Raw genomic sequence first — 19,389 nt, forward strand, 5'->3', positions numbered from 1 at the left:
GAAGCACCTCTATATTTCCAAACCACGACAAGAGTCGTGATCCCTGAGCTTGTTCTGCTGTTACGGCTAGCGGATACGAATGGGTGCTGGGTCCACGGCGTTACACTGCATCCTCGTGGGCTGGGTTGAGTCTGTACGAGTCGACGCGGGTAGGAAAGAATCATGGCGGGCTTGTTTGGCAATACAAAACGGGTTTTATGATTGGAGGCCACATCACATCGGTATACGGGCCGCAGAATATAAAGCGCGGGGAGTAAGGCTAGAAAGTGACCGCTGCTCCTTATCTCCTTCTCTTCGGATGGTTAATTAGTATTGCATATCTTTGTTCCGTGGCCCTAATACACGAGATTTCGAAGCGGAGAGGGCATGGCGTCCGTATGATGCAAGCAAGCCCGATAATGGCGTTTGCCAGCTCAGAGGCTTCGCGGACAGATTCATCGGTTAAAAAGGGCGTGACAAAGAAGTGCATTGACGATGAGGAAAACGGAAAAGGATGGATATAAATACGACGGCCTGTTCTCGTCTGATAGCTATAGGTGCTTTGATGACCATCAAGAAACTCCCTCGATCTTTTTAAGTCAGATACATAGACACTAGAGGTGAAAAAAGAGGAAACATAACCATGAAAAGCTGGGCGATCTTCTCGATTATCGCGGCCGCCACTCTGGCCGGAAGTGTGACTGCGTCTGCCGTTCCTGTCACTTCGCAGGTGCTAAAAAGTGCCACTAGGCGTGGGCTTCAGTGCGATCCTCCATGCTTGCAGGGTGGTGTCGAGAGCTGCGGAGCAGGTCATGTTAGTAACGGCTATATAACTATATCCCCACTCCGCTGTTGATGACGGCTGATGGGAAATCGATATGGTAGTGTGTTATATTGGTCCCGACGCCAGACCTGAGCGTAAGGCTGCCTTCTCGTCTGCTTTATTCCTTGGCCTTGCTTTTTCCCGTTTCTTCTGTGACTTCTTTTCCTTGCTTTTCTTAATTCCTTTTTTTTATTTTCTTTTGTCTTGAGCAACGGAAGCTAACGAGGCTTGTTCTTAGCACCCATGTTTCGTGTGCTGCGTTGATCCCCGCCCAAACCCTCCGAACAAGATCTGTCCCCATTGAGCGGGTGTTTCTGGAGGGAAGACACGGTGTTGGGTGTGGCCGGCTTCGTTGGGGAAAGGGAGGGACCGGCGGAACCCTGCTTGGTAACTGGCAGATGAAGAAACGGGGATCCTGACGGGTGAATGTAGGCAGTTTTGCCATTTCAGAGAAGCAGAATGAGCCCATTAATGCTAATCTGTCAATACGTCTGCTCGTAGTGTTTTGGGGGTCAGATCATAGCTTGTCTTCGTTAACTAGTGAAGTCATCTCGCCAGACAGTTGGCTTTCACCCTTGATTAATAGGTAATAGAGACATGTATGCGGAGCACTCCGTATTCCATCTGGGCGACAGGCTCTATAACATAATTATATCCTCTGATATCGAGAGAATAAATGGATGCGGAACCCGGGAGTGGAGGCTGGCACGCCCACGTTACGCAGGCTAGCCGGTGGCGCAACGAGTCGGTGAGCTTCTGTCAAACAACAGCAGAAGCGCTGGAACTGCACGCACAGATCACAGCCAGGCGCTGTCTTTCCGGCGACTCGCTGTGGTAACTATGGCCGGCTGTGGGCTCTGTAGCGTGTCCACCGCTTGTCCCCAACGCTGCCGAGGCGGTCCCAGAAGGGAAACGCGATCCGCTGGCGCAAACTTAGCGACCGGCTGGACCAGGATGGCGTCGATCCAGCGCGACACGATGATCAATCAGCGGCCTGTTCTTTGCAACAGCGACGACAACAAGACCACTGGTATCCTTGCGCTGATCCAGAACTATTGTCCCGATTGGCGACGGGTGATACAAGACCAAGCGACTTTCTTTGTGAAGACCCAGTCTTTTTTCCCCTCGAAAAGAGAAGCCTCTTCCGCTAGTCGCGAGGGCGGCTCCAGTCATTACTCATATCACGCCGGATTGTACCTTAAAGAGCAGAGTGTCACTAAACCCGTCTTCTTCCTCTTCCTCTTCCCTCTTCTTGGTTATCTGCTGAGGCTGCAAACCAGCACTTAAAAGAGCAACCAACGAAACTCGACATATATGGATATCCGTGTATTCCTTGTCTATTACAACTCTAGGAAATCAGATTTGCGAGCAAAATGACTATGGCTGCAGCATCCGCTGGGCGGCCTGAGGGCTCGATAAATACCCAGCAGACGCAACCTGACAGCGATACGTCAAGTTCAAAACAGGGTGGGAGTACCACACCACTTGCCGACACTACTGAGCCCTACAATGAACTGGATCTTGACAAGCTGGGGAGAGCTCGTCCGGATGTGTTCAGCAATGCGTGGGCAGAAGCGATGTTCTGCTTCTCGATTGTTATGTCGCAGGTCTTATCTGTAAGTAGGTTGATATATATCCTCTTATCCCGCGCTTTGCTAATGTTCGCCAGGAATACTTCATATCTGGGTTTAATGTCATCATTCCCACGTTGGTGAAACAATTCGACATCCCTGATGCCATGGCAGTTTGGCCCGCTAGCGCGTTTTCCTTGGTCATCGCATCCGTCTTACTCTTTTTTGGCCGTCTTGGGGACATGATCGGCGGCTTCCCTGTCTATGTCGGCGGCATGGCATGGCTGTGTGTCTGGTCGATTATTGCTGGCTTCTCGCAAAATCGATTAATGCTTATTTTCTGCCGAGCATTGCAAGGATTGGGCCCAGCCGCATATCTTCCAACAAGCTTGATGCTCTTAGCCAACGTCTACCGGCCGGGGCCCCGGAAAAATTTGGTCTTCAGTATCTATGGAACCTGTGCTGTCATCGGCTTCTTCTGCGGGATATTTTTCTCCGGGATATGCGCCGAGTACCTTACATGGTCTTGGTATTTTTGGATCGGGGCTATACTTGTTGCAATTACTACAACAACGTCGTACTTCTACATTCCGTCAGATTCGACCCAGAGGCAAAACCAAGGCATTAAGATGGATTACCTAGGCGCTGCCGTCATAATTCCTGGTCTCGTTCTGACTGTCTTTGCGATCACAGACAGCGCGCATGCAGCGAATGGCTGGAAGACGCCATACATCATCGTTTGCTTTATACTAGGGTGTTTGTTTCTGGTGAGCGCAGTTTACGTTGAAGGCTGGGTCGCTGAGCACCCACTATTGCCATTCGATCTATTTCAAGTGCCGCACATGAAGCCGTTGGTAGTGGCACTCGTTTTCTTCTATGGTTCATTTGGTGTTTTCTTACTCTATGGCACATTATAGTATGTCCCCCTGTCTTATTGTTTTTTCATTCAGGTGCACACTAACACCGGCCTTTAGTATGGTACATGTCATGGGGGCATCCCCCATGCAGGTAGTTGCATGGTCTACTCCAATGGTCGTTGGTGGATTCATCTTCCCGCTTGCTGTGGGGATTTTCCTTCATCTGGTATCAGGGACGATACTCCTGGCAGTTTCCACGTTTGCATGGATCGGATCCGGCCTCTTATTCGCTCTCATGCCTGAAGGCGCCTCGTACTGGGCTTTTGCCTTCCCTGCTATGATTTGCGCCACGATGGGCATTGATATTACGTTTAACATTACTAATATTTTCATTACCACAAAGCAGCCTAGTGAACGACAAGGCCTCGCGGGAGCTCTGATAAACTCCGTTCTCCATCTCAGCATCGCGCTGTTCCTCGGCTTTGCTGATGTTGCACAAGTCGAGATGGAACATTTGGGTCGGCGAAAAAGCTATCAGGTTGTGTTTTGGTACCAAGTGGGATGCTCTGCGCTGGCGTTTGCAATCATGGCGCTGTTGGTGCGTGTGTCGCGAGCAAAGAGCGAGTTGACTATGGATGAGCGGCGCCAGATGATAATGATGGAAGCCGGGCAACAACCCCAGCCAGCAGCTGTCTAGATTTCCTGCATATTTTAAATTTCGCAAGATGACAATGGCGTCTCGCATGTAAATATCTTGACAATGATAGAGGAGGCAAAGGAATTTATACCCCATTTTTAGTCCTGCAGGATCCCCCATAGAGCTTAAAATATGCCCCCTGAGTAGCCAGTTCTACTGGAACGTCCTTCTTTGGTACTGCCTGGCGTACTAAGCAAGCAGAAGGATGCATACCCCCCTTTTAACTCCCGCACTACAGGCTACGGTTGTCAGGTGATTTAGACGCCCAGGCTACAAGGGGCTCCGCTGTGTGGCGGTAACTATACCTAATTTATTCCGTACCACAAATTCAGCCTCGGAGAGGGCCTAGAATATTGCGTTCGGCTACGCCCCTTTGGCCGTCTGGCTCTGGCGGCGGGGACCAATACCACTAGCCGTAGCGAGGGGCAAGTCTCTGCAAACTGAATACGGGGTAGTGGGATGTAATCCGTATCAACAGGATCTATCAGCTGTTCTCGTGGAGCGGCAGGGCTCGTCAGTTGAGCGGCTGCAGCGCTTGAGTGCGATACCTGCCGGGTACCTCCGTCTGGGCGATGAAGCCTATGGCGCAGCAGGTTCCGCTCACGTTCCGGTGAAAATGATCCGCGCGGTGACGATAGTATTTCGTAAGTTACCAGCCACTCACACCCACGCACAGACAGCCGGTGTAATCTATCAGTAATACCACATTGTCGTCTGGTTCACCCAAGAGGGAGTCAACGACATTGTTCACAGCGACGACTCAGCGTGCAGCTGCTGGCTCGGCGTGGTTTGAAAATCCTTCACCTCTTCTCTCTTATTTTTTCTTTCTTCACATCTACCCTCTGGATGCCACCCTCTGTGCCTTGAGTTGCGTCGGTTCCTTGCTTTCCGGAGAAACGACTGCCCGCTGTTACTTGCGTCGATGGCCGGCCGGCAGTAAAGACTTGAATCTTGGAAGTCAGACTGGCTTTGCTCGCCTTGAAGCAAGGAACAGCCAAAAACTTTAGTGACAGATCGGATCACGCAGCGACGCTGCCACCGCGTCCAACGACCCCATCCTCTGCAGCCAAACGGAATTCGTTTAGGGCGGGCTCCATTCAGCCAACTGCGGCCTCGCCTTGACGTCCCTTATCGTTTAGTTTCGAATCCGACAACTCTAAAATATATCCGCGGCGGCGTTGCTCCTGACTGCTGACAACTCCTTTCCTCGTCGTTACGATCTCGTGGTGCTCCCATCCTCCTCCCTCGAGCGTGTTTCGTGAACCGGCTGCCCAGCGATGACACAGCTGTTCAGTTCGTCCGGTTCTGGTGTTGGGTCAGAGAAACGTCAATTCCCCAGCATCTCCCTCCCCAGCAGAAAAAACACGGGCGATTCGTCACACTTCCCCACGCGGCTGAAGAATTTCTTTCGGATCAACAGCTCCTCGTCCAATAATAACGCGAATGCAAATGGCAGCCAGCAAGGCGCTGGTACACCTGGTATAAAGACAGAGAACAAACCCTTCAGACAGTCTCGATTTCTCCCTACAATTGGCCGGAATCGCTCGACCACCGTCGCCAGTGAAGGTAACCATCTCGATGAAGGCGTCTCGCCAACCGCACATGCAAATCCTTATTTCCAACACCAGGGCTATCCGGCCTTAAGACACAGAAATGATGACAGTGGTCCTTCGTCACCCCCAGATACTCCAGAGTTGCAGGTTGAGGGTGTGCCGGCATCAGACCAAGTCACCTCCGCTGGAAAAGAAGAACTTGCCAGGAAATTGAGGAGAGTTGCGTCCGCACCAAATGCTCAGGGCCTATTTGCTAGTAATGGCTCGGACGATCGCCCAAAAACTGCTGAGCTGGGAAAAGAGCCTTTAATTGCATCAGGAGGCGCATCACCAAAGCTTAGTTTTGTTGATAAGCCCAAGTCAGAGGATATTTCTCCCCCAGACGCAGACCGCGTGTCAGCACTTTCAGCTCCCCGAAGCTTTGTCAATTGTAGGCGCACGTATAGCTCGAATTCTATCAAAGTGCGAAATGTCGAAGTTGGGCCTGGGAGCTTCGATAAGATTAAATTGATTGGGAAGGGTGATGTTGGTAAGGTGTATTTGGTACGCGAGAAAAAGTCGAACAGACTGTATGCTATGAAAGGTGAGTGTTACCCCACAGTGACATCAGTATGCACTTGTACCTAACGCGTCCGTTTTAGTTTTGAGCAAGAAGGAGATGATCAAACGAAATAAGATCAAGAGAGCTTTGGCGGAACAAGAAATTCTTGCCACCAGTAACCACCCTTTTATTGTCACACTATACCATTCTTTCCAGTCAGAAGACCATCTTTACCTTTGCATGGAATATTGTAGCGGTGGAGAATTCTTCAGAGGTATTACTCTCCCGGCTTGTGTTGTCTCGTATCTAGCCTGCTAAGTTGCAACAGCTCTTCAAACACGGCCTGGAAAATGCATTCCTGAAGATGATGCGCGCTTCTATGCGGCTGAAGTCACTGCTGCTTTAGAGTACCTTCACCTTATGGGCTTCATTTACCGTGACCTCAAGCCTGAGAGTAAGTTGCTTTCGGTCGGAAGTTTGGGGTTATACTGACGTTTCTAGATATTTTACTTCACCAATCAGGACATATCATGTTATCAGACTTTGATCTTTCAAAACAGTCAGGCCCCGGCGGTGCACCAACCATGATCGTTGGCCGCAACGGAACATCCTCATCCTCTTTACCTACAATCGACACCAAATCGTGTATTGCTAACTTTCGAACCAATTCTTTTGTTGGGACAGAGGAATATATTGCCCCTGAAGTCATCAAAGGCGATGGGCATACAAGCGCAGTTGACTGGTGGACCTTAGGTATCCTAATCTATGAAATGCTGTACGGCACCACGCCTTTCAAAGGTAAGAATAGAAATGCAACTTTCGCCAATATCTTAAGGGATGAAGTACCATTCCCAGACAACGGGAGTGCCCAGCAGATCTCAAAGTAAGTGAACAGCACCTGCATTTTCCCTTGCATATTGTCTAATTTTCCTTAGCCTATGTAAATCGATTATCCGCAAACTGCTTATTAAAGATGAAACCCGTCGACTTGGTGCCCGTGCAGGTGCATCTGATGTCAAAACACATCCTTTCTTTAGAACCACGCAGTGGGCGCTTATTCGACACATGAAGCCCCCCATGATCCCTCATCAAGGCCGTGCTATTGATACTGTCAACTTTCGCAACGTCAAAGAGAGTGCAAGTGTTGATATCAGCGGTTCCAACAATCTCAAAGGTGTCCCGATGGATTCTGGACTCGCAACTCCAGGCGAGCAAGCCCCGGACCCCTTTGAGGATTTCAATAGTGTTACTCTTCACCACGACGGCGACTATCATGGACAGCTGGCTGATGAGAGTTTGCAAGGGTACCGAGCCTAAGCAAGCAGCCTTATCATCAAGCTCCTACCTTACTTCGCCATGCAGATCCCTAACCCTTCCTCGTTTTTGTCATTCTTGACTGTTTATGGCCTGGCGTTGCGTTTTGCTTTATTTTTTTTTTGAGGCGTTTCGGCGATAAGGTGCATGCATTCTGCGCGAGAAATTTTAAATTGTTCCCATGTCCATGCCATCTCGTTGTTTTGCGAACCCTTTGTTAGATGTTCGAGTTGATTCCTTTTTCTTTGGAGGACACCCTCAACCTCCCACATGGCTCACACTGCACCTCTCCCACCATCTCCCTCTCTATCCTGGTCACCTTTGACCACTCTTGTTTGGTTCGGATACTTTTCTTATTGTAATGCTTTAGTTCTGGCGCTTGGCATTCTTGTCACCGGCTAGACACTTTTGATGTTCTTTCTTCTACACACTACTCAACTGATTCCTCTACGACAACCATCTTGCTTGATGTCATTAGCTAAGGAGTGGCCTCATATCTTTGTTTCTACATGACACTCCAATATCGGAATGTTTTTCCAGCTCAGAAGTTCCTTCATATTTCGTCTTGACAATATCTTCATTGACTTGGCATAGTCTTTGGTTGGGACACCGATTTAGGGTTATAGAAAACAAAATATAAAAAATCAAAATTAATGGGAAATCGCAAGAGAATAACTTTTAAATGCTCTATTCTGAGAGGCGGAGTGGAAGATGATCGAAGGGAATTGTATTACTCTAGGACTCTAAAGCAAGTTTAAGCAACTCCTGCCTGGCATTTCACCTGTTTGTATTCAATAAAACATGGAGGTTTTTTCTCTTTTAAAATACTTATAGACATAATTCAAAGTAAAAGGCATTTGTGAAATCACCATAGTATAGTATACAAATGTTCTCGAAGCTTTCTATCATTTTAGACAGTATTAAGCAGTAACTTATCCATACAGGCAAGACTTGCTGACTCCTGAGTAGGCCATTTGGCAAGATTTGGGGACAGTTCAGCCTACATTAGATAATTAACTAAGCTATGCACTGGTAAATACTGTGTACTCTGTGCTTATCAGACAAAGCAAAACCATTCAACTAAAAAGGCAACCATACCAGGATTCTGGATCTGTGGGCTACTTACCTCATCATCTCAGACGTAGTGCAGAAGGTTTCGTAGCGTGGTTTTCGCGCCACACCGAACCCTTTCGGGGCGCTTGGCGAAACCTGATCAGCACAACTGGAAGGCTGAGGCTCAGAGTGGAGCTCTGATCATGCACATGATTTTGGAGTCTAGTGTTCTAAATCTATGCTGTACAAAGAAGAAGAGAATCCTCTAATCTCCAACTCTCCATGCCTAGCCTAGCCTAGGCAGGCCTCCAGCTGACAGAGTCCTGCCTACATAGTTATGAGATGGGTCTACTCCGTACTCCAAGAGAAAATAGGTTGAATTGAGACTCCTCTTCACCATCCCTGTTTTCGGCGTTGTGATGTGACTTTTCTTCAATTATTGCCATTGAGTATTTCAACCACCGGCGATCATTTCTTAGGGTCTTTATACTAGAACTGATAGTAGCTGATAGTTAGAAAAGCCTATACGAAATAAAAAGTTATTATCTATTTAAGAAACCATGCAGTAACCTCCCTCTACTTGAATCACGATGATGGCAAAAATGATCTGAGCCCCTCACTCTAGGGAGAGTGGCTCTACATAGGACTGAATAGGAGCCTACGAAAAATAATGCATTACACACACACTTTTCTGCGTGTTATTAGGGGTACGGAGTACGGAGTAGGACCATCCCATACAAATTTGCAAAAAGAATTTGTGATATCTCTATCCACAGAAAAGATGCACCTTTGAGAGTGGATTCGCATGGATGGCCAGCGCCCACCTAAGGTGGGCGCGGGGGCGCGTATATGATATGCCTGCAAGCGTGTAATTCAACACTTTATAACTAGTTAAGCAAAGACTGGGATTCTGCTGTTTACTTCTCTCAAGAACTTTCTACCTTCATTTTACTAAAAAAACATAATAAAGCCACTCTCCAACACCGCATGGCTTCTAAAACATGTCGGACAACTGCGTCCAGGGATCAGGGCCATCGATAAGGCGATACTGCGTTATAAAGATATCCTTTGGTTTTGTCCAGTCCAATCTGTCCTCTTTAGTCCGTACCAATGACTGCCACAACTCTCGTTTGCTTTTTGGCGCATCCCAAGCAAAGAGAGCTAGCTTCCCGTCAAACTCTTCTCCCCTTTTATTCTTGGCTTTGGCCCATTGTACATCAGTAGTGCCTTCAAGGTCAAGGTTGGATTCTCCCCATTCTTCCGAGACGTTGGTGCCATCGATAATATCACAAAGAGCGACCATGTCATTTGTGTCCACATAGCTCTGAATACATACATCTAACTTGGGATACGGTAGTCCTCGCAGGCTGCGAGTGAAATTTGAAGGTACACAGTCAATGTGCACATCAATTGAAGGAACGAGGAAGAAATAATGAAAAATTCCCTTAGTTTTGAAACGATGATAAGTATGGATTAGTGAGAGAGGCTCATAATCAGGCCATCGTTTGACTAAGCGATACTTTGCTGAATACGGCTCGGATTGTAGTATCTCTGCTGCCTTCGGAACAAGGTCTGTTGGGACGCAGATTTCCCAGTCCTGTGTCTTGTGAGACTTCTCGGGAAGAGTGAGGGGGAGTAAAACACTTACATCCCGAAGTCTTCCAGCGCCATAGAAGACAAGCGCAGCTATGCCAACCAGACAACAAGGAATACCATGCCCCTCCAGGATGCGAGTAACATCTAGGGTATCGTCCGTGCCATGCCCGCGATTAGATGCATCTTCGTTGCTATATATAGACTCGTTATCTGAGTCCTTTGTTTCACCGTCATTCTGCGCGGGTTTTTTAGGAGGCAAAGGATGTTTTTTTAGCCAGCTCATACTTGCTCTCGCACAAAATCAGTCTAAAATGCAAGCAGTAGTTCTATTTGGTGACCAGGCAACAAAACAAATTGAGGAGCCTGGAGCAGTTAACTAGTTAGTAGTCAACGTATTTTAAGACTATTACCCAACCTTTACGCATTCGTTACGTAATATCACGGTATTGAAAAATCCTTGATTCCTGTCGCTATGAACATATTCATCAGCTAGAGCAAATATCTCCATTGAACATGAATCAAAGATTGCGAGTGTTCTTGAATGCAATCAATACAGTCTGCCCTGCCATAGTCAACTAGCTGGTGATAGTTAGTAGGTAGCCGTTGCTCTCCCATAAGTTATCTACTGGGCTTTAATATGATTATCCCCAGAACCTTCAACATGTCTCATGTCTTTTCATGCAGCAAATCTGTGGCATGCTCCAGGTCAAGCTCGATATTTGTTTCCAGGGAGGATGCGTTTCACAATTGGCTTGATCTGAATGTTCATGACAATTTCTTAGGCTGTACTTTACTGACATAACTAACTAGCCATGTGTGCAGGCGTTATAGGCAAAGATGCATGTGAAAGGGATGATGGGGGACCATTGTTTGCCAAGGATATTAACATTGTGGTTGGAATGGTGTCCGCTGGCCACTCGTGTGCTACCAAATATGGAGGAATCTATGGCAGAGTTGGCGCTGCTGTTGACTGGATTATGAAGAGCCCCAAGCCCCCTTAGGGAACCCAGACGGCTCACTAGGCAAACTGCTTCGACTGTGCGCGAGAGGGTGAGAAGCCTGGGAAGTCTAGGGACCGGAGAAATCTGAGGGCAAGAAATAAAGGTCGACCTTTTTGTGAGACAATTCATGCTGTGATTCAGCTGCCGTGTGCCCATCTTTCCACGTAACCAGTGCAAGTTCACGACGAAGCATGCATGTAAGTACGTATGCATGTCTTAAGTCTACAGCCTTGTAACTGGGCACTCGGTGCGGAGTAGTATTGTGTCCGCCCTATCACCACAGAATAGAGAACTCAACTGTGGTGCTTATAAAGAAACAATTATAACCGTCAACGCTGTAAGAATGTTCAAACTATATTTAGTAAATAACTTTGTTCAAATATTGAGTTTCTACAAAAGAAAGTCTTAAACATTTCCGGCATAGTAAACCTTTCTCACATCAACCAGTTTCTTTCCTCGTGCTCGGGCGATGTCCTCGGGGTTTTTCTGGCTCATTAAGGCTTGGTAGGTAGCCTTGACCGTGTTCATAGGGTTACGGGAGCGTGTTACTTGGGCGGAGAGATCTTGAATTCCTGCTACGCGGCACATTTCCCATATATGATGTTGGCATCGAAGTCCGAAACCTGGTATAGTAAAAATGTTAGTGATTCAAGTCTTATAACTTGATTTCTAACCCAGAATAGAATAGCAGAAGAGGGATGAATACCTGGAGGCCGATGCATGAGTTTCAATTCCACCGCTCCAACCTTGCCTTTAACGTCTCCATAGATAGTCCTGTCCTCGTATCGCAGGATAGGCTGCATGTTGCGGATGGCACGGTACTGGGCTTGAATTCTGGCCTCAGTGTACTCTTCAGACTTCCCTTCGCCAATGCCGAGTAAACCTCTTCCATTACCTGCAATTGTAAGGACGTATGCCTTGCGGATTTTGCCAAGTCGCGTCTGATTCACAACGCTATGCGAGACGAGGGTTTTGACCTTCAACCCACGTATTTCTTCCAGTGAATAGCCAGTGACTTTACATAATGTTTGAAGGCCCACAGGAATGTCTTCTTCTTCTCCATCTTCTTTTTTGTTCTCCATTTTGTTATCTATTTTCTTTTCTTCTTTATGTCCACCAATATTCTCAAGTGTCTCCCCAGGTTCGAAAAGTTCCGGTACCAGAGAACTGCATGCGTCAAGTTCGGCTTCAGATTTACCAACAGTTAAACGCGTATTATCGGTAAACCGTCTGTAGTCTACCATGTCTCCATCTTCAGGGAATTCGTCGATAAATGTCTCTATGTCTTCATCGATTTCATCTTCGGTTTTTAAGCGGGAGTTAGGGTCATAGTTTGTCTGAGGCGCACGCTTATGGTGATCAATAACAGGTTCGATTGTAGAAAAGTCGTCAAGGTACTGGAATGAATAGTAGTCGGTTCGCTGTCGATGTTGTGATAATAGGTCATCTGGGTCAATAGCATTTTCACCCGCTTCAATGGCAGCGATTTGTGCCTTGGTGTATTCCTCCTTAAGGAGGGACTTTTCCTTCTCACTATACCGTTTAAAATGCTCGGGTTTGAACTTTGTGGAAATGTCGAAGCGGTTCTCATCTTCCTCGAATCGGGGGGGAGATGGGTGAAATTGGCGTCGAAGCAGTCGTGAAAGAGCTGGGACAGGTGCAGTTCGAGAAAAGGAACAAAAAAGGCAGCGTGCTGCTGGCCGGGCGACACTCATCTTACCGGCTGATATCCGGGGCCAGGTAAAATTGGCCGTGAAAGCGTTCAATGATTATTTCGGAAGAGGTGAACGAAAGGTTGAAGAAGCTTACGGCGGAGTAATATTGTTCCGCTCCGGCACGAAAAAAAATATTTGATAATCCAGGTGTTTTAGTTGGAGAGTTCATTACTCCATACAAGTACGGAGTACCATTGATCAAGCTTGATTATTGCCCAGATTGTGAGAGTATCGGGTCGTGGATGAATTGCTTGGCTTTCTAGCTCATGTTCCATTTGTGTCTACCACGATTTCTTTATATGCGACTACTCTCTCGATTGACTCTACCCGGTTACTGCAAACCAGCTCCGTTCTACCCTGTCCAGTTGGCTTTTACGGAGACAGTCTTTCACTCTATAATGCATCATACTATCTCCAGAGGTCCAAAAAGCGGTGACAATATATCCCGTAAGAGAAAGAGGGGCAACGAAAAAAGTACCTCTGACCGTGGGACAGAAGACGATGTACTCCTAAGGGATATAAGACACCTCCTTGGAAAAACCGCGGTAAAGCCAGAATGCACAAAAAATATTACCCCTGCTATTATACATGCCGGAAAAGATGCGGATATACCTGAGACAGAGGTTACGATATCTGAGCTATCTTCCACTGGAGACGGACTTGCACTTTCACCTGCATTTGATCATGTCTACTCTGTTCCTTTCACTGTACCGGGAGACATAGTGAGAATAAGGGTATACAGAACGATGCTAAGGGAATCTTATAGCTTAGCAGACCTTGTTGAGGTTGTCAAACCTTCACAGCACCGAAACGACTCGTTAGTCAGTTGCCAGTATTTCGCAAAATGTGGAGGATGTCAGTTCCAAATGCTGCCCTACGAATACCAACTTAAGCATAAGAAAAGGGTTATAGAAAAGGCGTATGTCAATTTCTCTGGCCTAGACTCGGAGCATGTTCCCATAATACACGACACAATGGCCTCGCCGTTACAGTATGGATATAGGACAAAGCTAACACCTCACTTTTCACTTCCTGGGCGTACAAAAAAGATGACACATAATGTTACTGAGACTCCCAACATTGGGTTCATGATGAAGGGGCGACGAAAGGTCATGGATATTGAAGATTGCCCGCTAGGTACCGACATCGTGAGAACCGGATTGACAAAAGAGAGAAAAAGGGTAGCAGACAATCTGTGCCAATTCAAGGCGGGTGCTACTCTATTGATCAGAGAAAATACTTTACGCTTGCCTAAGGATGCTGCCAAGGAGACGAAAGTTGAGAAAGACGACCAAAGAGACATTATCCAAACGCATTTTTCGGATTACATAGAAGAAAAAAGCTATATAACTGACCAAAATGCAATATCTTCCGAATATATTGATGATTTCCTATTTCACAATGTTGCTGGAACGTTTTTCCAAAATAACAACTCCATCCTCTCCCCATTCACACAGTATGTTCGTGATCACGCCCTGCCACCTTCACCCCCCGACTCCGAGATATCCCCAGCTAAATTAAAATATCTCCTTGATGCCTACTGTGGATCTGGTCTTTTCACAATCACGCTTTCTTCCCTATTCCGCTCGTCTCTAGGCGTCGATGTTTCCAAGGGCTCTATCGAATCTGCTCGCGAAAATGCACGTCTCAACAACCTCAAGAATACCGGCTTTGCTGCGGCTGATGCAGCGAAGCTATTTCAGGACGTGCCTTACCCACCTGACCAAACACTGCTTGTTATAGATCCACCACGCAAGGGGTGTGATATGAATTTCTTAGACCAGATGCTGGTATTCGGCCCAGCCAGAGTAGTATATGTCAGTTGCAATGTGCATACGCAAGCGAGGGATGTGGGTGTTTTAGTCCGAGGAGATACCAGTGAGGGTAAGGGAAAGAGTGCTATAAGGTACAAGATTGAGAGCATTAGAGGCTTTGATTTCTTTCCACAGACCGGCCATGTAGAAAGTGTGGCAATTTTAAACAAGGTGGTCGACGATTGAATTTCCTTGAAATGCTCCATTGCATGCATAGCAGGTTGTAGCCTAAATGTCATTATACATTTTCGAATTAAACTGCCATTTTTCTTTCTTTCAATTATTTTTGATCAAAAATGTTAAAACACATTCAACACATACAGTATTGTTTACCTAATCCTGAGGGACGGATGATCACGGAGCACGTTAAGTTACTTGATAATCACAATTCATAAAAGAGGAAGAATATAGACATGCATTTATCTAAGTACTTCCAGGGCCTCCAAGTAGAGCAAATCTTCGAACTATTGATGGACCGATTTCGTCGTATTCCGCCTTAAGAAAATACGTAAGTTTAGAGTCAAATAATAAGTAGAATAGGGTGGGCATACCTTAGTGTGACAGTAACTTCGAAATTCTGGTGTTTGGCCAAGTAGACTGCCACCAAACCAGGGCCCATGTCGCTGTCTTTTATGAGTAATAACTTGGACATCCAATCCACCACTCTTAGCCCCTCCACTTCTAGCTTCTGAGGCCCGAATGCGGGCATCAACCAGGTGTCTAATATCACGTTGCAAGCGGCGGCCGAAGTCTTTGTAGAGCGTTGATCCTCCAGACAAAACAATATTCTTATAAAGACCTCGTCTAACATCAATAGGGGAAGATTGGATAACGCCATCGACAACGGTAGGTAGGGGGGTGAGGAAATCCGACGAGTAAATTTCTGGGTTGAAGAAAATTTCTGGGGCTAAGAATCGCTCGTAGCCGACGTCAATAGTAACGGATCTTCCATTTGGTGATGTGACAGTATGTTTCAGGAATCGATCTGGCTCTTTGTCGTAGCGGGCAAACTCCTTGACAATATCCGGGCAAACGTAGCAATATTCCTCCTTAACGGTTTCCGCAATTTTCATAGAGCTGTCCGGCTCTCCTCTTCCACGCAGCAAGCTCTGGACGAAATAGGTGATGTCCCTTCCAGCAATTGGGATGCTCTTGATCGAAGAACCAATGACGTAACCTTCGGCTACAGGAATAACGTGAGTGACACCATCACCGGAGTCAATGACAGTGCCTGTGAGAGAACGATCTGTAACTTTTGAGGAAGTCCACGATGCAGCAAGGGCTAACACGGCTTGCACAGCTATGTATAATCCAGCGCAGTTAAAGGACTCGAAGAAGATTTCAGCAGTGTTTTCGCGGTTTTCTGGGGGGTTCAATGGCTGGTCGCAGTTAATTATCAAGTCCGTTCGTCCTATTAAGAGTTTGTTCATACCGGTTCGGTCAAAAGAAAATAATGGTCTTCTGGCTCTACCCTCAGATACTTAAATATGGAGTTGGACCAGAAGCGCTCCATATGATCCCAATTCTCGATCTGACCATGACGAATAGGGTAATGAATACCGTATCCTGGGCCTGAGGTCGCAGCCAGCGCTTCATCGCCAATAAAGTAATCCAAGTCTTCTGTGCCCCTCTTCGCCGACAGTGATGAACTCGGCCCCGCACCACCGGTTAGGTACGATGGTTTACTAGCGACAGCTGGTCTGCCGGCACCTGTTCCACCGCTTGCTCCACCACTTGCTTTTGTAGCAATTGCCGTTGGGAAAACGAAAGAGGGCGAGTCGTTTCCCGCAAAGCCTAGATGAGATGTACGGGTCAGGACGAGGCAGTTACCAAATGGCACCACGTAGCAATTACATACCAAGCTTAGAGTATCCGGTACCACTGAAAGATTATAGAATTAGCATAATTAACAGAAGAGTAACGAGGTAAATCAAAGCTCGTACTTGTCCATAACGACGGCCGGGGTTTGCGACGCCATCGTTGCGAATGTGAAAGATGGGCCGCGCGTGACTACTGCACAATATAGCGGGATTGGCTATCGTTTAAGTATTGCCGTGGATAGTGTCTCTAAATATGGTTATATGGTAGACGTAGGAAATGAATGGAATAAGGCAGATCTGTCGCAGTCGAATCGCGCGGGCTTCGGCGTCATTTGAAGGTCCAACTTGATCGTGGGACGGCGCCAAGCCACAGCCTAAGCACCAAAACCTAGAAGATGAACTTCGCAGGCAACAGGATTTTGCGGCAGGGCTGACTTACAGCTAGCTACATGCCAGTTCACTTTGTATCTTTTTTTAATCTAATTCTTATCCTCTAATCTCTTTCCCTACCGTGGTCCAAGGGCCAACACCGCACTCGATCGGTTAGTTAGCCAGAGAGTTATGTAAGCGCTGTTTGGGCTCAACCTCAATGTTGAATTGCCCTATCAAGCCGGGTTCAAAAGTGAAAGATTCCTCCAGGGCGGACAGCGTGGTTCTGAGATAACTATAATAGTAAGGATGGCGTTGTAGCCGGCTTGTGATACGGAGGAAGAGAAACCCAGTACGAAGCAGTTGCAGTGCAGCGCTTGCGCTATCTTGATTTATCGGAGAAGCGAGCGCTGGGCGAGACAAATGTGGCAGCTTCCATGGCTACACGGCTGTACTGCTGCTGTTGTGTGTTGAGGCTCGCACTGCCGCCTCCTTAGGACTCCTCTCTTTGCTGTTTGTGGTCCCCCTAACTTAGCAGCTGAGCTGAGCTGTTGATATTTTCTTCCAGTCATTCATTACTCTTCCATTTCTACTATCCCTCTTGGGTGCAAACACTGGTGTATTGTGTATGCAGCTGTATTTCTCCTGCAATTATCCCTGAGATTGTGTTGATATCACCTTCAGTCACGCGCAACTGAGTTCTTTCTTGGGATAGAAGTGCGTCCTCCCCTCATCTTCATCAGCTTGCTTGTTCTGGGGCATGTTGCCCTAACCGTTTCATCAAAGGGTGCAGCATCCAGCTGAGAATAACAAGTCAGATGTTCATAAACCGTGGAACTTCTAAAAACCTATGATTTATCACCCATTCTCTCCCCGGCCATATACGGACTCCTGCATTACCTACGGTCGTCAGCCAAACTACCTTCACGGCCTAACTTGCTCTTCTAACCCACTATACTTTCTGTCTTGTCTCTTATGGTATCTTAGATTCTTAGTTCCTACTTACAATTTGCAGCCACGATGGCTTTGAATTCAAATCATGCCAAAGGTATTACTGCTATATATGTGCACGCTGGAGCAGGATTTCACAACCACCAAAGTGAGGAAATCCATCTCTGGGTTTGCAATCAGTAAGTTTCACATCTCTCTAGGAAGTTATGTCACCAAATACGCGGTATTTGCCTGCCTTTTAGTGGCTGTCTCTGACCAGTAGACATAGGGCGGCACTTCTCGCTATGGCAGTTTTGAAATCTGGAGGGAACGCCGTCGATGCGGTAGAAGTCGCAATCAAATTTCTTGAAGACCACGAAATTACAAACGCTGGTTATGGTAGCAACTTGACTCTCAACGGTACAGTTGAATGTGACGCGACGATTGTCGATCATCTCGGTCGAAGTGGAGCTGTTGGAGCGGCAGAAAGTAGAGACTCTATGCCCCTCATTGCATAGTATCTACTTCATAACTAACTCGTTTCTCTTTTCTCAGATATTAAAAATCCCATTGCTGCTGCTCGTCTTATACTGGATGCCTCAACCAGGCCTCTAGCTTTTCACCGTGTACCTCCAAATTTGATCACAGGTCCTGGTGCAACAGATTTTGCCCGGAGTCAGGGAATACCGGTCCTCCCTACAAATTCCTTAGTCTCCAGGAGTGCTCGTCAGCGGTGGATTCAATGGAACCATGAGCTACAATTGCTAGAATGCCAACGCCAGAAGAAGGAGTGGGATTTGGAGCACCTCTCCTCGCGAAAATCAACCCCAGGGCCTGGTGGATCAAGCCCTAGCTCATCCCGTCGTTCAGTTCGCAGCTCAAATTCGCCCTGTAATTTTGACCGTTTGCAATATACTCCGAGCCCCGACGGATCTGTCAAGGATGTCCAGATGGAAGCTGTGTTGGAAACGGATACCGCTTCCGCCCAACCTATGCTCAATATGGCTGAGAATAGGGTCATTGATTTTGACTCGGGCATAGAGAATAATACAGAATATGTCGACCACCATATGCCTTGTCTATCAGCTCCGCGACATGTTTCTACACTTCCAGACAGCCCATCTTTGATACCTGGAGTGACTGATACTGCCACCGAAAATGAAACATCCAACACTCTTCGAACCTTGAACGGAGATATCTTGATGGAAATTGATGATCATATTAGTGACACAGTAGGTGCAATTGCGATCGATTGTCATGGAAACATCGCCGCAGGGTCTTCTTCTGGAGGAATTGGAATGAAGCACTGTGGCCGAACTGGGCCGGCCGCACTGGTCGGGGTTGGGACAGCGGTCGTTCCGGTAGATCCGAAGGATGTAGAGGTGACTTCTACTGCGGCAGTCACTAGTGGCACAGGCGAACATATGGCAACTTGCATGGCAGCTGCTGCATTTGCGGAGCGAATCTACAGCAGCACTAGGAAACTTCCAGGCCAGCTGGGCGCTCTTGAATCGGTCTCAGAAGACGAAGCTTTGCGAAGCGTGATTGAACATGAATTTATGGGTTAGTAATTCCGCTCCTGAATGCCGTTTTCTACTATGGGTTCTATTCTGGAGCCGAGCACTAACACCACATTTTGCTTCGCAGCCCATCCCGGAGTCAAAGCTAGCCATTGCCAAGCTGCAATTGGAGTCCTGGCAGTAAAGAAGACGAAGGATGGTATTGCCTTTTTTTTTGGCCACAACACCAACTCGTT

General features: G+C 47.2%; 7 protein-coding genes across 7 annotated transcripts; 4 read left to right on the top strand and 3 right to left on the bottom strand.

The window, feature by feature from the left end:
* Positions 1 to 2,181: 2,181 nt before the first annotated feature.
* On the top strand, positions 2,182 to 3,927 carry LOZ57_004385 (uncharacterized protein; the record flags this gene model as incomplete). Its single annotated transcript, XM_049253428.1, has 3 exons — positions 2,182 to 2,418; positions 2,472 to 3,289; positions 3,348 to 3,927. 3 exons carry the CDS (start codon positions 2,182 to 2,184, stop codon positions 3,925 to 3,927), a joined length of 1,635 nt encoding a protein of 544 aa, XP_049107510.1.
* A 1,277-nt stretch (positions 3,928 to 5,204) lies between these two features.
* Positions 5,205 to 7,338, top strand: NRC2 (serine/threonine protein kinase, AGC; the record flags this gene model as incomplete). The annotated part of the gene is made up of 5 exons (XM_049253429.1): positions 5,205 to 6,063; positions 6,122 to 6,295; positions 6,350 to 6,475; positions 6,523 to 6,904; positions 6,957 to 7,338. The coding sequence occupies 5 exons, from the start codon at positions 5,205 to 5,207 to the stop codon at positions 7,336 to 7,338; spliced, it is 1,923 nt and encodes a 640-aa protein (XP_049107511.1).
* Positions 7,339 to 9,382: 2,044 nt separating this feature from the next.
* Positions 9,383 to 10,267, bottom strand: LOZ57_004387 (uncharacterized protein; the record flags this gene model as incomplete). Its single annotated transcript, XM_049253430.1, has 1 exon — positions 9,383 to 10,267. One exon carries the CDS (start codon positions 10,265 to 10,267, stop codon positions 9,383 to 9,385), a length of 885 nt encoding a protein of 294 aa, XP_049107512.1.
* Positions 10,268 to 11,390: 1,123 nt separating this feature from the next.
* Positions 11,391 to 12,700, bottom strand: MRPS5 (28S ribosomal protein S5, mitochondrial; the record flags this gene model as incomplete). Its single annotated transcript, XM_049253431.1, has 2 exons — positions 11,391 to 11,608; positions 11,692 to 12,700. 2 exons carry the CDS (start codon positions 12,698 to 12,700, stop codon positions 11,391 to 11,393), a joined length of 1,227 nt encoding a protein of 408 aa, XP_049107513.1.
* Positions 12,701 to 13,098: 398 nt separating this feature from the next.
* On the top strand, positions 13,099 to 14,700 carry TRM2 (tRNA(m5U54)methyltransferase; the record flags this gene model as incomplete). The annotated part of the gene is made up of 1 exon (XM_049253432.1): positions 13,099 to 14,700. One exon carries the CDS (start codon positions 13,099 to 13,101, stop codon positions 14,698 to 14,700), a length of 1,602 nt encoding a protein of 533 aa, XP_049107514.1.
* A 237-nt stretch (positions 14,701 to 14,937) lies between these two features.
* On the bottom strand, positions 14,938 to 16,492 carry ARP3 (Arp2/3 complex subunit, actin nucleation center; the record flags this gene model as incomplete). The annotated part of the gene is made up of 5 exons (XM_049253433.1): positions 14,938 to 15,009; positions 15,066 to 15,893; positions 15,947 to 16,308; positions 16,373 to 16,395; positions 16,458 to 16,492. The coding sequence occupies 5 exons, from the start codon at positions 16,490 to 16,492 to the stop codon at positions 14,938 to 14,940; spliced, it is 1,320 nt and encodes a 439-aa protein (XP_049107515.1).
* Positions 16,493 to 17,938: 1,446 nt separating this feature from the next.
* LOZ57_004391 (uncharacterized protein) lies at positions 17,939 to 19,201 on the top strand (the record flags this gene model as incomplete). The annotated part of the gene is made up of 2 exons (XM_049253434.1): positions 17,939 to 18,122; positions 18,189 to 19,201. The coding sequence occupies 2 exons, from the start codon at positions 17,939 to 17,941 to the stop codon at positions 19,199 to 19,201; spliced, it is 1,197 nt and encodes a 398-aa protein (XP_049107516.1).
* Positions 19,202 to 19,389: the final 188 nt, after the last annotated feature.

Source organism: Ophidiomyces ophidiicola (assembly GCF_022830035.1).
Source record: "Ophidiomyces ophidiicola strain CBS 122913 chromosome Unknown scaffold_18, whole genome shotgun sequence".
NCBI lineage: Eukaryota > Fungi > Ascomycota > Eurotiomycetes > Onygenales > Onygenaceae > Ophidiomyces > Ophidiomyces ophidiicola.